Raw genomic sequence first — 18,059 nt, 5'->3', positions numbered from 1 at the left:
GCCATGCTACCATTCTGGGTGAGTTTAGTAGAGCAGGTAAGCGTGGCAATCTGGAAGCTGTCCTTGGTGACGGTGATCACTCCAGAATGGTGGAACTGCTTCCCCGTTTGCTTCTCCTTTTCTTCTACTTCAGCCCAGGTCCCTGGCAAGGTCAGATATACTTTTGCATCTTCTGTCTTTTTCACATCCACCTAAGAAGAAATGTGTCAAATAGGGGATGAGTCTTAATCCATTCAAGATTGAAAGGTTTCATGATAATGAACCTGCCCACTGTCAGTGCTGATATTTACTTACATTAACCCAATACACAAAAACATGAATCTGCACTTTGAACTACCTTGTAGACGATAGGTTCATGCCTTCCATCCCTCAGCGTCGTCCCGTCTCCTCTCATAAGACGGACAAAAGCCATACCAAAGGGTTTTTCTGATTTGTCCCTCGCTGAAGGATAACAGAGGAGCATCTGATGAGCTCTATTTCCCATGATGGAGGGATCACACGTGGGTGTTGGTCATACAAATAAGTCACAGTGACTCACAGTCCTGAGATGATCTATGTCGAAACATCACCCTCAGGTGACAGCGGCACACGTCTTCGATGGGAATTGTCACCTTGTGGAGAACAAAAACTAATTACATCCAAAAATTAAGATTGCAAAATACATGACCAGATATGAATAACATGTGTTTTAAAGATGGCTTCTGACTCGTAAAGGTGATTTTATGACACACAGTGGGAGTCATTCTATTTGACAACCCAATTAAAAAGCAAGGAGTTTCATGCTCCAACTTACATGACGGCCCAAGACTAGTGCTTCAACATATACTGACCTACAAATCATTGCGGATAAACGATATTCTTGTCAATAGTATTTTGGGCCAAATCAACCACTAATGCAATAATAATACATACCAATAATAATAATAATACTACAAGTATACCTTTTCAAATGCAAAAAATTTATTTCTCATAAATTTTAAAATTTGAATTGCATTATATTTATACAGCGCTTTTCTCTGGTGACTCAAAGCGCTTTACATAGTGAAACCCAATATCTAAGTTACGTTTAAACCAGTGTAGGTGGCACTGGGAGCAGGTGGGTCAAGTGTCTTGCCCAAGAACACAACGGCAGTGACTAGGATGGCAGAAGCGGGAATCGAACCAGCAACCCTAAAGTTGCTGGTACGGCCACTCTACCAACCGGGCTATACCGCCCCAATTCAATTTTGGAATTGTAACTTGAATGTAAACTTTTAAATCTCAAAATCAAACGGATAAATCATTTCAAAGAAAATACTGTCTGTTCGCAAAAGTTTGCAACCCAAAGCAAATGAAAGAGGTTTGGTCTGTTAAGGAGGCGGTGCTGCGCCCTCAAATACACACAAGCAAAACAATAAAAAAGACGACTAAATAAAGTATTGACGCACTTCCATATTGAACATGTAGGCCAAGGTCTAGTTGGACATTACTTCACTGACACTCAACTTTAAAAACAAAATGCAGAGTATCAATATAAACACTACAGTAAAAGCGGATGTTGAACAACTCGTATGCAAAAAAACTTTAGTTTGTCTGGCAGATTCAGAGCGAGGAACACCAACATGACAAATGTCGGTCAGAAGTTTGAAATGGCAGCTTGTCAACATTTGAATTACAGCAAGGTGGTTTTGCCGCTGGGCCTTAGGCCTGTCACACCTCCACCCTGCCTGTGGTGGACTTTTCATGGCAGGGGCGTCCTCTTCCCTGAGGCAGGCCTAAGCCTGACCGCATACCAGGAAAGGTTTTGCTGCAGGGTCTTCAGCTGGGGACCACCTCTCATTGATCTCTAGCTCCTTACAGTATTAAAGGGCATCGTGTATTTGGCGACGCAGTGATTTGAACCCCACTTTATGTGAGCCCACACTACTTTGTTCACGCAGCACCTCAGCGTGTGCGCACTGTCCACACAAACGCTCCGCATCTGCTTTTCAAGTGAGAATGCAAGTTTGTCCTTCTCTCTTTTTTTTTGTTGGCACAATTATTTCACAAATTTGGCAAACTGTCTCCTGAGTGTTGATAGTCTCAAAGGTTTAAAAGTAATATTGCCACACTGGTGCAGTGGTATTTGGTTGTGCGAACATGTTGTACTGCATTGTTGCAACTGTGTTTGTCACAGGCTAACTTGTTGCACTGTTTGATGCGAGCGACCCCCCCCCTCCACACAAAGACAAAGAATGATTGAGAAAAGTATTCACCCCCGTGTATTCATTCCCCTGTGGTACAAACACACGCAGCAGATGAAACCGTTGCAAAGAGTGAATGCTATAGAAGCCCATAAACACGCATGCACATGGCGGGTATCAACACGGGAAAATTACCAACCTAAATAGTATTTATCGTTCAGTTAATTGACTTATTAGACATCAACCCCAGGCCTACCCATGACAAGCTTACCTTCACAGTCTCATTCCAACAAGGCTGCTTGACTTGGTAGTAAATGACGGACTTGTACTCTGTGATTCCATCGTAACCAGCGCCAGGAAATATTGCGCTCTATGAAATGGGATTTGAAATGCAAATTAGTACATGTGACAGGAATAAGACAATTGGATATGGTAGCATTGATAGAAGCAGCAGATATACTTCTGTAGCTCTTCTGCACACCTAAAATGTGTTAGGGGTTATAAACTTCCCTGAGATGTTATCACTGCAGTTGGAAGGCATTTGCACTTGACTTTAGAGCAGGGGTCATCAGCATTTTCCAGGCCAAGGACCCCAACACTGATGGAGAGTTGGAGCGTGGAGCGCCTATTTAAACATGTTGTGTACAACTCTCTTTTAAATGCCACTGCTCCTAAAAAGACACTTTTGTGCGAAACCCCTCTGTGCCTGCCTGTTGGAGAGACAGATGAATGCAGGTAGTCCTCGGGTTATTGCATTCCTAGAAGTTTTATTGTAAGTCTGATCTCATAGCTAAAATAAATATTATTATACTCCTAAGTTACTCAGTGGACACAAAACACATGAAGGACATTTAAAATACACAAACAAAAATATGAAATCCAATAATTGAATGATGCTATAATAAAAAGAGGACTACTATTGTTCTTAGACAATTATTTCATTTAACTTTGTCACATTAGTGGGTTCTACTGTAGTTCCTTTAAAGGCCTACTGAAAGCCACTACTAGCCACCACGCAGTCGGATAGTTTATATATCAATGATGAAATATTAACATTGCAACACATGCCAATACGGCCGCTTTAGTTTACTAAATTGCAATTTTAAATTTCGCGCCGAAGCATCCTGCTGAAACGTCACGGTATGATGACGTGTGCGCGTGACGTCACGCATTGTAGAGGACATTTTGTTCCAGCACCGTTCCCAGCTATTGAGTCGTCTGTTTTCATCACAAAATTCCACAGTATTCTGGACATCTGTGTTGCTGAATCTTTTGCAATTTGTTCAATGAATAATGGAGACGTCAAAGAAGAAAGCTGTAGGTGGGAAGCGGTGTATTGCGGCCACCTTTAGCAACACAAACACAGCCGGTGTTTCATTGTTTACATTCCCGAAAGATGACGGTGAAGCTTTATTATGGAACAGAGTGGTCAAGCGAACACGGTTGGATTGGACCACACACACAAAGTACAGTGTATTATGAGCGATCATTTCAAAAGATCGTGTTTCGAAGAGGGTCCCTTGCGAAGGGCAGAGATGGACATCGCCACCACCCGTCGACTGTTGCTGAAGAAAGGTGTGGAGCCGACTTTCAGGTTGTACAGGTACGACCATATAATCTCACTAAAACACTAGTAACACAATAAGCACATAAGGTATTTTCCACAATTATCCTCGTAAATTTGTCCAATAACATCTGAATCGCTCACACTGTATAGTATTTTTTTTCCCTAGTCCTTCATTCTCACTTTCCTCATCTACGAATCTTTCATCCTCGCTCAAATTAATGGGGAAATCGTCGCTTTCTCAGTCCGAATCGCTCTCGCTGCTGGTGGCCATGATTGTAAACAATGTTCAGATGTGAGGAGCTCCACAACCCGTGACATCACGCGCACATCGTCTGCTACTTCCGGTACAGGCAAGGCTTTTTTATCAGCACCAAAAGTTGTGAACTTTATCGTGGATGTTCTCTACTAAATCCTTTCCGCAAAAATATGGCAATATTGTTAAATGATGAAGTATGACACATAGAATGGAGCTGCTATCCCCCTTTAAATAAGAACATCTCATTTCAGTAGGACTTTAACCTATATTGCTGTCTTTTGTACCTTCTTCAAATATTCTGTCAGGATAAGCTTCTCATCTCCTCCCAGATCTTGTAATGGGACACCAAATCCATGACCACTCTAGCTTTCATTAACATTAATACTATTTGTCTTTACAGACCATCACTTTCTCGATATTCAAGAACTAAGGAAGAAACTTCTGTGTCACAGTACTGCAGAGGAGACATGAAGTCTGTAAAGTTAAGTAAAAAGTAAGACACAGTAACTGTGTGAGCTGTCGGACTCAAGTCATGCATGTAGCGTTGTGGCACACACACACACACACACACACACACACACACACTTCTGTCGCAAAGGACTTCCATTTTGCGGTTCTGGAGTGACTCTTATGTCAATGGCCCATTTATCTGTTCACTAAAGTGTGTGGCATTAATTATCATGTGTATTTAAAGACATTCAAATGAGGGAAAACAATTTGCTGGTGGAATATGAAAGTTGTTTTCCTTTTTTAAGCAAAAGGCTAATCAAGCAAAGTAGCACCGCGTCCCTTTAATTATTGAGGTTACTAGAACAGAAGTTAGCCTCCAACAACTTGCCTTGTCCTTTTAAACATCATCCCTATTGTAGAGGGAATACTTTCAAGTGGATTAGTGATTTGAGAAAGCTGTGATTCATGTGTCGAGGAGGTGGTTACCTCCATGGCATTGCCTTCATCGTCGTGCACACTCAACATGACTTCTACGTTCTTGGGCGTCTTCTTTTTACCGCGGTCAAACTCCCCCTGCAGCAAAGTTACGTAAATGTCGTTCCTCACGTTTCCTGGAGAATGGAGAGCAAAAGATCAGGTAAATGTGCCACGAATGTTTGTTCCCTTCTTTTTGTGGTCCTGTCGGCAATGAGAAGAAGTGTCGAGCAACAAAGACTTAAGTCACCTGGGAGGATGATTTCTGGAAAGCCCATTTTCCTGACTATAGCTGTGCTGCGGTCCACAAAGTGAGGGTAGTCCTTTCTGACCTGAGCAAGATCCCCATGGAGCAGTTTCAGGGTCACAAACAATCCTGCCAACAAACAGGAAAAGAAGTTCAACCAGGCAGACAGCAAAAAGCGACACACACATGATTTATTTGCCTGAAAACAAAAAGGTCAATCTGGAAGGACCCTCTAAAATCACAGGGGATAGAAACTGTGTGAGTGTTTCATTTTACCCTGGCCCTTGTGGTTGACCTCCCTCGTGGCAATGACTTTGTTGAAAACCGCAGTAAGTGGCTCATTCTCTCCTATGACTCGAGACGGGATGAGGGGCGACATGATGAGCTGCCTCTGACGGATGTAGGTCTCCATTGCTATCCTGGAAAAGTGCATCAGGGTGAAAAAGCAGCAGCCAACCTCATGATTGATGACAAACAAAAGAAAAGAAAAGGCTTTCTGGAATGTTGTGCTTAGTATTAACAATTTGGGACTTCCATCAAATCACTATTTGTTTGCGGAAAGACCGTCACCCACGCCACAGCTCTGCATAGTCATAACAAAAAAGGCTTTTTCTTCCAAGAGTTCTAAAAGTCAACATTTTTCAAGAATTTTGTGGCGTGAACCTAAAACAAATATTGAAACAGCAACACTTTCACCATCATTTGGGAAGAGTACAAGCAACACTGTGCAGGCACATTGGAAACTTGTCTCCTTGTTTCTAATTGTTTGATCAAGTCAATGTTGTTTGGCATCTTTTCCATCAGCACTTTTCCTGTGACATTCTAACACAAACATTGCTACAAGAAGTGTGACCAAATCCAAACACTCACTGCTGAAAAGGGATGAAATGTTGTTTGTCCTCGTCGTCTGTTTTGCCATGAGCGATATCTGTTATGTCCATCACTGCAACGGCAAAAACATGACAGAGTGAAATAGACTGCCCGGGACAGGCTGGCTTTGTAGAAGCATGAATTCTCAAATAAAAAACAACTGCACATCTCAACAGCACTTAGGACAGGGTTGAAGGTGTCTAACAATATAAACACACCTGCACTGCTTTAAAAAGGACAACAAAAATGATATACAAAGACTGATCTTTGTGTTATTATTGCACCTCCACACAGTCATCCATTTTTTACCGCTTGTCCCTTTCGGGGTCGCGGGGGGGCTGGAGCCTATTGGAGATGCTCTTGGGCCAACACAGACAGACAACATTCACACACTGAGGCCAATTTTCTGTTGCCTATCAACCTATACCCAGGTGCATGTCTTTGGAGGTGGGAGGGGCCTATCCCCAGGTGCATGTCTTTGGAGGAGGGAGGGGCCTGTCCCCAGGTGCATGTCTTTGGAGGTGGGAGGGGCCTATCCCCAGGTGCATGTCTTTGGAGGTGGGAGGGGCCTATCCCCAGGTGCATGTCTTTGGAGGTGGGAGGGGCCTATCCCCAGGTGCATGTCTTTGGAGGTGGGAGGGGCCTATCCCCAGGTGCATGTCTTTGGAGGTGGGAGGGGCCTATCCCCAGGTGCATGTCTTTGGAGGTGGGAGGGGCCTATCCCCAGGTGCATGTCTTTGGAGGTGGGAGGGGCCTATCCCCAGGTGCATGTCTTTGGAGGAGGGAGGGGCCTATCCCCAGGTGTTTGTCTTTGGAGGGGGAGGGGCCTATCCCCAGGTGTTTGTCTTTGGAGGTTGGAGGGGCCTATCCCAGGTGCATGTCTTTGGAGGTAGGACGGGCCCCATCCCCAGGTGCATGTCTTTGGAGGTGGGAGGGGCCTATCCCCAGGTGCATGTCTTTGGAGGTGGGAGGGGCCTATCCCCAGGTGCATGTCTTTGGAGGTGGGAGGGAGCCGGTCAGAAACCAGGCAGTCACGGGGAGAACATGCAAACTCGAACCAAGGACCTTCTTGCTGTGAGGCATAAGTACCACCCACCGCTCCACCGTGCTGCCTGTGTTATGACTTAGTGATTAGTTATCAACATCATACTTAGTTATTCCATTATATGTTCAGTTATCTGGTACTTCTATCCATCCATTTTCTATTGCTTGTCCCTCTCAGGTCCCGGATGTCCCACCCTGGACAAGTTGCAGGGCCAACACAGACAACATTCACTTCAGGCTGAAAAAAAAATTAAAATGTGTAGTTTTTTTGGTTTGTTTAGCTTATTTGTAGAATGTAACTTTGCAAATGGGCTCAAACTCATGACTCCCACAAGTCCAAGGGCTGGGCTGCACCCTGGTGGAGGTGGCCTGTATGTCTGTTTCTAACTTCCTGCAGCAAATTGTCTTTTGTGAGCGCTTGTAAAGTATTTATTTAATTTGCATTGCAGAGTTCATTCAAGAAACACTTCCTGTCTTTTGCAATTAATGCATATTGCGTGGAAACTTTGTATAGCTTTGTAACAAACCTGAGGATCTTTACCAATAAAATTCTAACACAAACACATTTAAGTTTGCACTCCAGGTATTTACAGTTTACGACTAAGGATATTAATGGTCAAATGTGAATCAAACATCAATCTTCTTGGCATTCTATGAGTGTTTTTGTCTTTCTGTGGAAAGGCGGGGCCGCTAGCATGCACACAACACAACAAGTTAGTCCGTGACGAACGCAATAACGAACATGGAAGACAAAATGATCGCAAAACGTTTGGGAGACCAATTTTGAAGCTTTTCAGATGGAATTCTTTCCCATTCTTGCTTGACGCACAGCTTATGGAAAGATATAGCTCGGTTATTAGAGTGGCAATGCCAGCAACTTGAGGGTTCCAAGTTCGATTCCTGCTTCCACCATCCTGGTTACTGCCATTGTGTCCTTGGGCAAGACACTTTACCCACCTGCTCCCAGTGCCACTCACACTGGTTTAAATGTAACTTAAATATTGGGGTTCACTATGTAAAGCGCTTTGAGTCTGTAGAGAAAAGCGCTATATAAAAAAATTCACTTCACTTCACTTATGTTGTTCAACAGTCCGGGGTTTCCGTTGTGCTATTTTAGGCTTCATATTGCACCACACATTTTCAATGGGAGACAGGTCTGGACTACAGGCAGGCCAGTCTAGTACCCGCACTCTTTTACAATGAAGCCACGCTGTTGTAATACGTGGCTTGGCAATTTCTTGCTGAAATAAGCAGGGGCGTCCATGATAACGTTGCTTGGATGACAACATATGTTGCTCCAAAAGCTGTATGCACCTTTCAGCATTAATGGTGCCTTCACAGATGTGTAAGTTAGTCATGCCTTGGCCACTAATACACCCCCATACCATCACACATGCTGACTACAACACTTTCACCCTACAACAATCACTAATACACCCCCATACCATCACACATGCTGACTACAACACTTTCACCCTACAACAATCACTAATACACCCCCATACCATCACACATGCTGACTACCACACATTCACCCTACAACAATCACTAATACACCCCCATACCATCACACATGCTGACTACCACACTTTCACCCTACAACAATCACTAATACACCCCCATACCATCACACATGCTGACTACAACACTTTCACCCTACAACAATCACTAATACACCCCCATACCATCACACATGCTGACTACCACACTTTCACCCTACAACAATCACTAATACACCCCCATACCATCACACATCCTGACTACCACACTTTCACCCTACAACAATCACTAATACACCCCCATACCATCACACATGCTGACTACCACACTTTCACCCTACAACAATCACTAATACACCCCCATACCATCACACATGCTGACTACAACACTTTCACCCTACAACAATCACTAATACACCCCCATACCATCACACATGCTGACTACCACACTTTCACCCTACAACAATCACTAATACACCCCCATACCATCACACATCCTGACTACCACACTTTCACCCTACAACAATCACTAATACACCCCCATACCATCACACATGCTGACTACCACACTTTCACCCTACAACAATCACTAATACACCCCCATACCATCACACATGCTGACTACCACACTTTCACCCTACAACAATCACTAATACACCCCCATACCATCACACATGCTGACTACCACACTTTCACCCTACAACAATCACTAATACACCCCCATACCATCACACATGCTGACTACCACACTTTCACCCTACAACAATCACTAATACACCCCCATACCATCACACATGCTGACTACCACACTTTCACCCTACAACAATCACTAATACACCCCCATACCATCACACATGCTGACTACCACACTTTCACCCTACAACAATCACTAATACACCCCCATACCATCACACATGCTGACTACAACACTTTCACCCTACAACAATCACTAATACACCCCCATACCATCACACATGCTGACTACAACACTTTCACCCTACAACAATCACTAATACACCCCCATACCATCACACATGCTGACTACCACACTTTCACCCTACAACAATCACTAATACACCCCCATACCATCACACATCCTGACTACCACACTTTCACCCTACAACAATCACTAATACACCCCCATACCATCACACATGCTGACTACCACACTTTCACCCTACAACAATCACTAATACACCCCCATACCATCACACATGCTGACTACCACACTTTCACCCTACAACAATCACTAATACACCCCCATACCATCACACATGCTGACTACCACACTTTCACCCTACAACAATCACTAATACACCCCCATACCATCACACATGCTGACTACCACACTTTCACCCTACAACAATCACTAATACACCCCCATACCATCACACATGCTGACTACCACACTTTCACCCTACAACAATCACTAATACACCCCCATACCATCACACATGCTGACTACCACACTTTCACCCTACAACAATCACTAATACACCCCCATACCATCACACATGCTGACTACAACACTTTCACCCTACAACAATCACTAATACACCCCCATACCATCACACATGCTGACTACAACACTTTCACCCTACAACAATCACTAATACACCCCCATACCATCACACATGCTGACTACCACACTTTCACCCTACAACAATCACTAATACACCCCCATACCATCACACATGCTGACTACCACACTTTCACCGTACAACAATCACTAATACACCCCCATACCATCACACATGCTGACTACCACACTTTCACCCTACAACAATCACTAATACACCCCCATACCATCACACATGCTGACTACAACACTTTCACCCTACAACAATCACTAATACACCCCCATACCATCACACATGCTGACTACCACACTTTCACCCTACAACAACCACTAATACACCCCCATACCATCACACATGCTGCCTAGAACACTTTCACCCTACAACAATCACTAATACACCCCCATACCATCACACATGCTGACTACCACACTTTCACCGTACAACAATCACTAATACACCCCCATACCATCACACATGCTGACTACCACACTTTCACCCTACAACAATCACTAATACACCCCCATACCATCACACATGCTGACTACCACACTTTCACCCTACAACAATCACTAATACACCCCCATACCATCACACATGCTGACTACAACACTTTCACCCTACAACAACCACTAATACACCCCCATACCATCACACATGCTGACTACCACACTTTCACCCTAGAACCCCCATACCATCACACATGCTGACTACAACACTTTGTGCCTATGACTGTCCAGACGGTTATGCCCACAGTTTGCAAAAACAATTTGAAATGTGGACTCGTCAGACCACAGAACACTTTTCCACTTTGCATCAGTCCATCTTAGATGAGCTCGGGCCCAATGCATTTCTGGGTGTTGTTGATAAATGGCTTTTCGCTTTGCATAGTAGATTTTTAACTTGCCCTGACAGGCGAAGCGACCAACTGTAGTCACTGACAGTGGTTTTCTGAGGTCTTCCTGAGTCCATGTGGTGACATCCTTTACACACTGATGTTGCTTGTTGACGTCTGAGGGATCCAAGGTCACAAGCATTCAAAGTTGGTTTTGAACCTTGCTGCTTACATGCAGTGATTTCTCCAGATTCTCCGAACCTTTTGATGATATTACAGAGTGTTGATGGTGAAATCCCTAAATTCCTTGTCTCAATAGCTGGTTGAGAAATGTTGTTAAACAATTTGCTCAGGCATTTGTTGAAAAAGTGGTGACCCTCGCCCTGTCCTTGTTTGTGAATGAGTGAGCATTTCATGGAAGCTGCTTTTATAGCCAATCATGGCACCCACCTAATCCCAATTAGTCTGTTCACCTGTGGGATTTTCCAAATAAGTATTTGATGAGCATTCTTCCACTGTCTCAGTCTTTTTTGCCACTTGTGCCAGCTTTTTTTAAACATGTTGCAGCCATCAAATTATAAATTAGCTAATATTGGCAAAAAAAATGAAAGTTAAGTATCTTGTCTTTGCAGTCTATTCAATTGAATTTAAGTTGAAAAAGATTTAAACAACGTGATAACTTCACTGCTTTTGGGGTTTGTATTTTTATTCTCTGGCAGACCAACCAAGTGTGTCTAAGCTGTGTTAAAAAGTAGAGTTACAATGCACACCACCACCTAACTCATAGCGCTAAATATATTTGGGGTGGTCCTAACGAAAGAATGTATGAGAAACAAATATTATTAATATGTTTATGGGCATTCGAAGTTAAACCATTTAATATTTTTTGGGGTTGTATTCAAAAATAATTAAAAATAAATACAGAATATACAGTTGCACTCCAAATTATTAAACCCATTGTAAATAATATATACTTTCCAAATACTGCCAATAAACTTTCTACAGATGACTAGAATACAAACACTCAGAAGTGTTGAGCTATTTAAACAATTGTAGTTTTGTTGCTTCATTGTAACCTACAGCTAGTTTATAATTTTGCAAATACATAGAATTTCCAATAAGGGTTGAATGATTTGGGGTGAAACTCTGCATTGCTAAAAGGACAAGTCAAATGTTGCGTGAAGTCTTCAGCACTGGGCTATATACTGGACTATATACTGGACTATATACTGGACTATTATACTGGACTATATACTGGACTATTATACTGGACTATATACTGGACTATATACTGGACTATTATACTGGACTATATACTGGACTATATACTGGACTATATACTGGACTATATACTGGACTATATACTGGACTATATACTGGACTATATACTGGACTATATACTGGACTATATACTGGACTATTATACTGGACTATATACTGGACTATTATACTGGACTATATACTGGACTATATACTGGACTATATACTGGGCTATATACTGGGCTATTATACTGGACTATATACTGGACTATATACTGGACTATTATACTGGACTATATACTGGACTATATACTGGACTATATACTGGGCTATATACTGGACTATATACTGGACTATATACTGGACTATTATACTGGACTATATACTGGGCTATATACTGGGCTATATACTGGACTATATACTGGACTATATACTGGACTATTATACTGGACTATATACTGGGCTATATACTGGACTATATACTGGGCTATATACTGGGCTATATACTGGACTATATACTGGACTATTATACTGGACTATTATACTGGACTATTATACTGGACTATATACTGGGCTATATACTGGGCTATATACTGGACTATATACTGGACTATATACTGGACTATTATACTGGACTATATACTGGGCTATATACTGGGCTATATACTGGACTATATACTGGACTATATACTGGACTATATACTGAGCTATATACTGGGCTATATGCTGGACTATATACTGGACTATATACTGGACTATTATACTGGACTATATACTGGACTATATACTGGACTATATATTGGACTATATACTGGACTATATACTGGACTATATACTGGACTATATACTGGACTATTATACTGGACTATATACTGGGCTATATACTGGACTATATACTGGACTATATACTGGACTATATACTGGACTATATACTGGACTATATACTGGGCTATATACTGGGCTATATACTGGACTATATACTGGACTATATACTGGACTATATACTGGACTATATACTGGACTATATACTGGACTATATACTGGACTATTATACTGGACTATATACTGGACTATATATATACTGGACTATATACTGGACTATATATTGGACTATTATAACATTTGTGAGCAGACAAGTCTATAACCACAGATGGACTTTTATTCTGTGCACTCAGCTCTTCTGCAGGTTTCATCTAAAACACCTGCCTTTGTCAAAAATCAACAAGGAGTTATACTGGCACAGTATTTAACTTATGTTTGGAATTAAACAAAAACCAAATGCTGCAGTCTCTAGCTGACTTCAACTAATTCCATAACTTATTATCAACACAAAAACAGGTTAAGTAGCCAGAGGAATTTCAGTCCCTCTTACGGTTCAACATTCTTGTGTGTGCGTGTGTGTGTGTGTGTGTGTGTGTGTGTGTGTGTGTGTGGTCATTTGAGTGTAGAGCAGACTGGAAATATCTTAAGAACGCAAAACTGTCCTGCTTTATTGTCAAAGCCACATCTTGCACTCTAAAAATAAAACTTTTGCTCCAGCAAGGAGACTTTGTCTTTTATCACAGCAGAAAGCTAAATGAGTTTACTTTTGTCCCTCTCACATGACTTCATTCATTCACTAAGTGCTAACATATGGAAATGATGTTTACAGAATATGAGTTTACGGTTAAGAAGTGGATTGCTACTGCTGCTCACTGCTCCCCTCACCTCCAAGGGGTGATGAAGAGTGATGGGTCAAATGCAGAGAATAGTTTGGCCACACCTAGTGTGTGTGTGTGTGTGTGTGTGTGTGTGTGTGTGTGTGACTATCATTGCTACTTGAACTTAACTTAATAATTAAACCTTTCAAACACAATAATCTTGCATTTCTCATTAGTATTCAAACTTTGTAATTGAAAGGTCAAATAACTTGAAATAAAACTTAAAATTAACTCTCCATCTCTGTTTGCAAAAATTGCACTTCAATAAATATTTAACATCTTTAAGTGCAGTTTTTCCCCGGTTGGAAAAACTGGATCGGGTAGTTTGTTTTGTTGTATTTGTTGTATATTCCCCTGCGGGGTTGCCCACATATGCGGTCCTCTCCAAGGTTTCTCATTGTCACTGTCACCGACGTCCCACTGGGGTGAGTTTTTCCTTGCCCTTACGTGGGCTCTGTACCGAGGATGTTGTTGTGGTTTGTGCAGCCCTTTGAGACACTGGTGATTTAGGGCTATATAAGTAAACATTGATTGATTGATTGATTGATATTTTCAAAGAAAATCTGCCAAGTGGCTTGTTGACCCGTGCTGATGGTCCCATCTTGTTCATTCAGCGTGAAGCCCTAATAATCCAGCAAAGCCACATTTGCCTATGCAAACATATTTTTTCCTCTTTATTTTCGTTATTTTGTGGTGCTTCTCACGCTCCACGAGCAAGGCTTTGTCCCTGCATGCGTCCCTCCGCCCACAAAGACAAAGATTGTGGATGGACGACAAGAGGGTCCACTCCATTCAATGAATGATGTTATTGAATAAAGACAGCGATGCACTCAGTGAACCCTCAACCCTGATAGAGAGCGACAGACAAAGAAAAACACACAATTTTACGATGCTGGCAAAGTTATCAGGAATATTTTCATTTATCCTTTGGTCATTTATTTGAATGCCTATCTAGCACTATCTATTAGAGCTCCTTGGTTTAAGGTTTACTGTGTAGAGAGCGTCAGCTGCATGTCTTCCATCCTCATATACAGTGATTCTCTGGGGGCTCCTGCACCTCTTTTCAGTGCCTCGGCAAAAAAAATACAAAATAATCCTGCAATTGGGTTTTGGACTTGTCCTCTGTCAAATATTTGATTTAAAAAAAGGTTATAGCTCTTTGAGGTGGAAACGACACTTTGCAGTGCAATTTCAAAGCCACTTTCATAAACCAACTTTGTCTGCTGCTCTTAAAATGTTAAATGTGCACGTCCTATCTCTTGTTCAGCCTTAAACGTGTCTGCCTGTAAGTATTTACTTTTTACATAAATTGTTTAGATAAACTGTATATCTTAGTTGTCTAACTATCATATTTAAAAATTTTTGAAATCTGTAATAATTGCTACTGTTTGTATGGGATTTTTAATGCAAACCAGCATTGAGCAAGCACATTTCTTTTAATGCATTTTGCTTACATTGAATGTCACAGAGAAATGATGTTCTATCACAAGTTAAAACTGTTTTTTGTGTGCGTTCAGTTTTATATTAACTTGAAGTAAAGGCTCTGAAATGGAACTCAAACGGTGTCTTTATTGAGAACCTGTTTTCTCTCTGCTAAGCTAGCAAGTTAAAAGCCAACATTAATCTTGTTACAATCCCTTTTAGTTTTTGATACAAACGTTTTGCTCTTAAAATGTTCATTAAACTTCTTTTCTGCTAGCACATTGTTATTATGCACTATGTTAAATTTGCATCTGTCATTAAGGTGTGATGGTGGGTCTCAGTGGCCTAGTGGTTAGAGTGTCCGCCCTGAGACGGGGAGGTTGTGAGTTCAAACCCCAGCCGAGTCATACCAAAGACTATAAAAGTGGGAGCCATGACCTCCCTGCTTGGCACTCAGCATCCAGGGTTAGAATTGGGGGTTAAATCACCAAAAATGATTGCTCACTGCTCCCCTCACCTCCCAGGGGGTGAACAAAGGTGATGGGTCAAATGCAGAGGACAAATGTCACCACACCTAGTGTGTGTGTGACAATCATTGCTACTTTAACTTTAATCAATCAATGCTATAATAACACCTAAAAGTGTCTACATAAACGTTATTCCAAATCAAATATGTATAAAACCTTTCCATAATGGCACCAATGCGTGCAAAATATAGGCATGCAATTCATATAGTCAATTCAAACACTTCCTATAAACTCCAAAAATGTCTCTTGAGAGAGAAGTTGTTGTCTGGCAAGAATAGTCTAGCAGAAAAGTGTTCCTGATCTCCATCTTCCAAGAATGAGATGCTTTAGGATTGTGTATTCTACCCAGCTCTTTTCTTAAAGTGTTCCTTTTTCCTGGCAGAGAAGAAAAATGTGACGTCTGGGTTAGACACGTTTTTTTCTAGCAGTGTTTTCACTCCCCTTGGTGCAAAGAAGGCCTTTTGTCAAATAGGCTAATCGTCGGGCCAAAAACAAAAAGACGTTTGCTCAACTCATTTCCATAGACGTCATGCCATAGCTGAATGGAATCATTTTCTAGGTCAGAAAACAGGTGTTCCCGTTTTATTCGCCACATGCCTTTTTCATTTTACACCAGTACAAGTCAGAAGGAGCAGCGCGACAAAGAAATATCATTTTCATACTTGAATGGCTTGTCTTTTGGATAAACAGACATTAGACAGAAGAATGAGAAAAGCGTCTCACCAGCCACACCAAAGGGTCTCCTCAGCCCGCCCGTTTGTTTCTTTCCCTCCTTCAGCTCCATGCTCCCTACTCTGATGATCTGACACACCAGGAAGAGACGCTGCCTCATCAGGTCACTTCTGCTAAGGTCCTAGATGCAAAAAGTCAAGCATGAATAGACGTGTGGGTCAGAGTTGAAGTACAGTGTCAACAGTGTCAGTTTATTAGTGTTTGGTGTTGGAATGCACAAACATGGACTCTTTACATTTGGGTGTGTTCGTCTTTTGGATTATCAAATGAGTCACGATGTGCTGAAAAAAAGCTGTGGCATCAAAAGTCAACTCAAGTCCCCCGCGGCTCAATTGCAGTGCTGGCTTTGCAAAAAAATAACTATTTATTTAATTGAAGAACATTTAAATTGCTGAATGAAATAAAAAGAAAGTAATATACAAATATATTAAAATGGTGAAATATATGCAAAGAATAAAAGCTTACTTAAACATTCGGGATGTGAGGAGCAATTTAAAAGCAAATTGTCCAACTTGTCAGACATCAGGAAGTAATGGATGATGTGTGTACAGTCAGTGGGTTGGCTCGTGGTTACCGTAAAGAGTGCTGGCAGGTTGTTGAGTTTTTCGATTTCTTTAGGCATCCCCGTACTGTCCCACCGCACCAGGAAGTTCTCACTGCATCGATTCAAACAAGGATCGCATTAGGAAACACATTTTCAAAGCACCAGGTTTAATTCAAAAAGAGGAAACATGTATTCAATTTTGCTACCGCTTGTCCTTATTAGGGTCACAAATGAGCTGGAGCGTATCCAAGCCAATCACAGGCCACATACAAACCACAATTTACACTCACAACAATTTAGAGCAGGGTGGGGGCAGCTGGCCAAATGTGGTCCCCCGAGGCCTTTCAAGGGCCCGCCAGAAAGTGTGGCTTCCCAAACTGAAGACACTTTCATTCATACTAACCTCTTTCATGCTCCCACAATCATTGATGGCTAACAAGTTGCTAACTAGCCACAGCCGCCCCTCCTTAAACGCAGCTCAAGTGCTACCAGGATGATTTAGCAATCTGTAGCGGGGTTCATTTCAGAATGAGAAATACTTTATTAATCCCCAAGGGGAAATTGAGATTTAATTTTTTTTTTTCTGCGTGAAAAGATACATGCAAAAATGTCAATCAGACGCTTCCTATAACATTTTACTGTAAACTACAAGGCAGGCAAACTGGGTTCAATCCTTGGAGGAAGTGCTAGCAAGAAGCTTGGTTTGCAAATGTATGTTTTACATTTGGGATTTTTTTTAACCAGCCAATACAAAAGTGTGAAAAAATGTTGTAGGGAAATAATGGGGGGCTTGAAATACGATTGTTCTTACTCCAATTTAGCCCGGGGCGGGGCAGCCCTTCATCCATCTTATTTGCATTAATCATTAGAACTATAGCCCTGCGATGAGATGG

General features: G+C 41.8%; 1 protein-coding gene across 5 annotated transcripts in view; it reads right to left on the bottom strand.

Annotated features, from left to right (window-relative positions):
- The window catches only part of LOC133556890 (dedicator of cytokinesis protein 5-like), a 44,722-nt gene that overhangs the window by 25,146 nt on the left and 1,517 nt on the right, over positions 1 to 18,059 (bottom strand). For all 5 annotated transcript variants that reach the window (XR_009807632.1, XM_061907237.1, XM_061907239.1 and 2 more), the window contains exons 5-14: positions 17,197 to 17,278; positions 16,614 to 16,743; positions 6,027 to 6,099; positions 5,433 to 5,575; positions 5,160 to 5,285; positions 4,922 to 5,046; positions 2,434 to 2,532; positions 539 to 611; positions 338 to 441; positions 11 to 191 (exon numbers count right to left, since the gene is read on the bottom strand). Coding sequence is in view for 4 of the 5 variants with exons in the window: in XM_061907237.1 (XP_061763221.1) it covers positions 11 to 191; positions 338 to 441; positions 539 to 611; positions 2,434 to 2,532; positions 4,922 to 5,046; positions 5,160 to 5,285; positions 5,433 to 5,575; positions 6,027 to 6,099; positions 16,614 to 16,743; positions 17,197 to 17,278 (1,136 nt within the window). In the remaining variant the exon portion in view is untranslated. The remainder of the gene's footprint in view (positions 1 to 10; positions 192 to 337; positions 442 to 538; positions 612 to 2,433; positions 2,533 to 4,921; positions 5,047 to 5,159; positions 5,286 to 5,432; positions 5,576 to 6,026; positions 6,100 to 16,613; positions 16,744 to 17,196; positions 17,279 to 18,059) is intronic.

The sequence above is a fragment of the Nerophis ophidion genome, linkage group LG07, assembly GCF_033978795.1.
Source record: "Nerophis ophidion isolate RoL-2023_Sa linkage group LG07, RoL_Noph_v1.0, whole genome shotgun sequence".
NCBI lineage: Eukaryota > Metazoa > Chordata > Actinopteri > Syngnathiformes > Syngnathidae > Nerophis > Nerophis ophidion.
The sequence above is the reverse complement of the archived record's forward strand: the minus strand, read 5'-3'. Positions and strand labels throughout refer to the sequence as shown.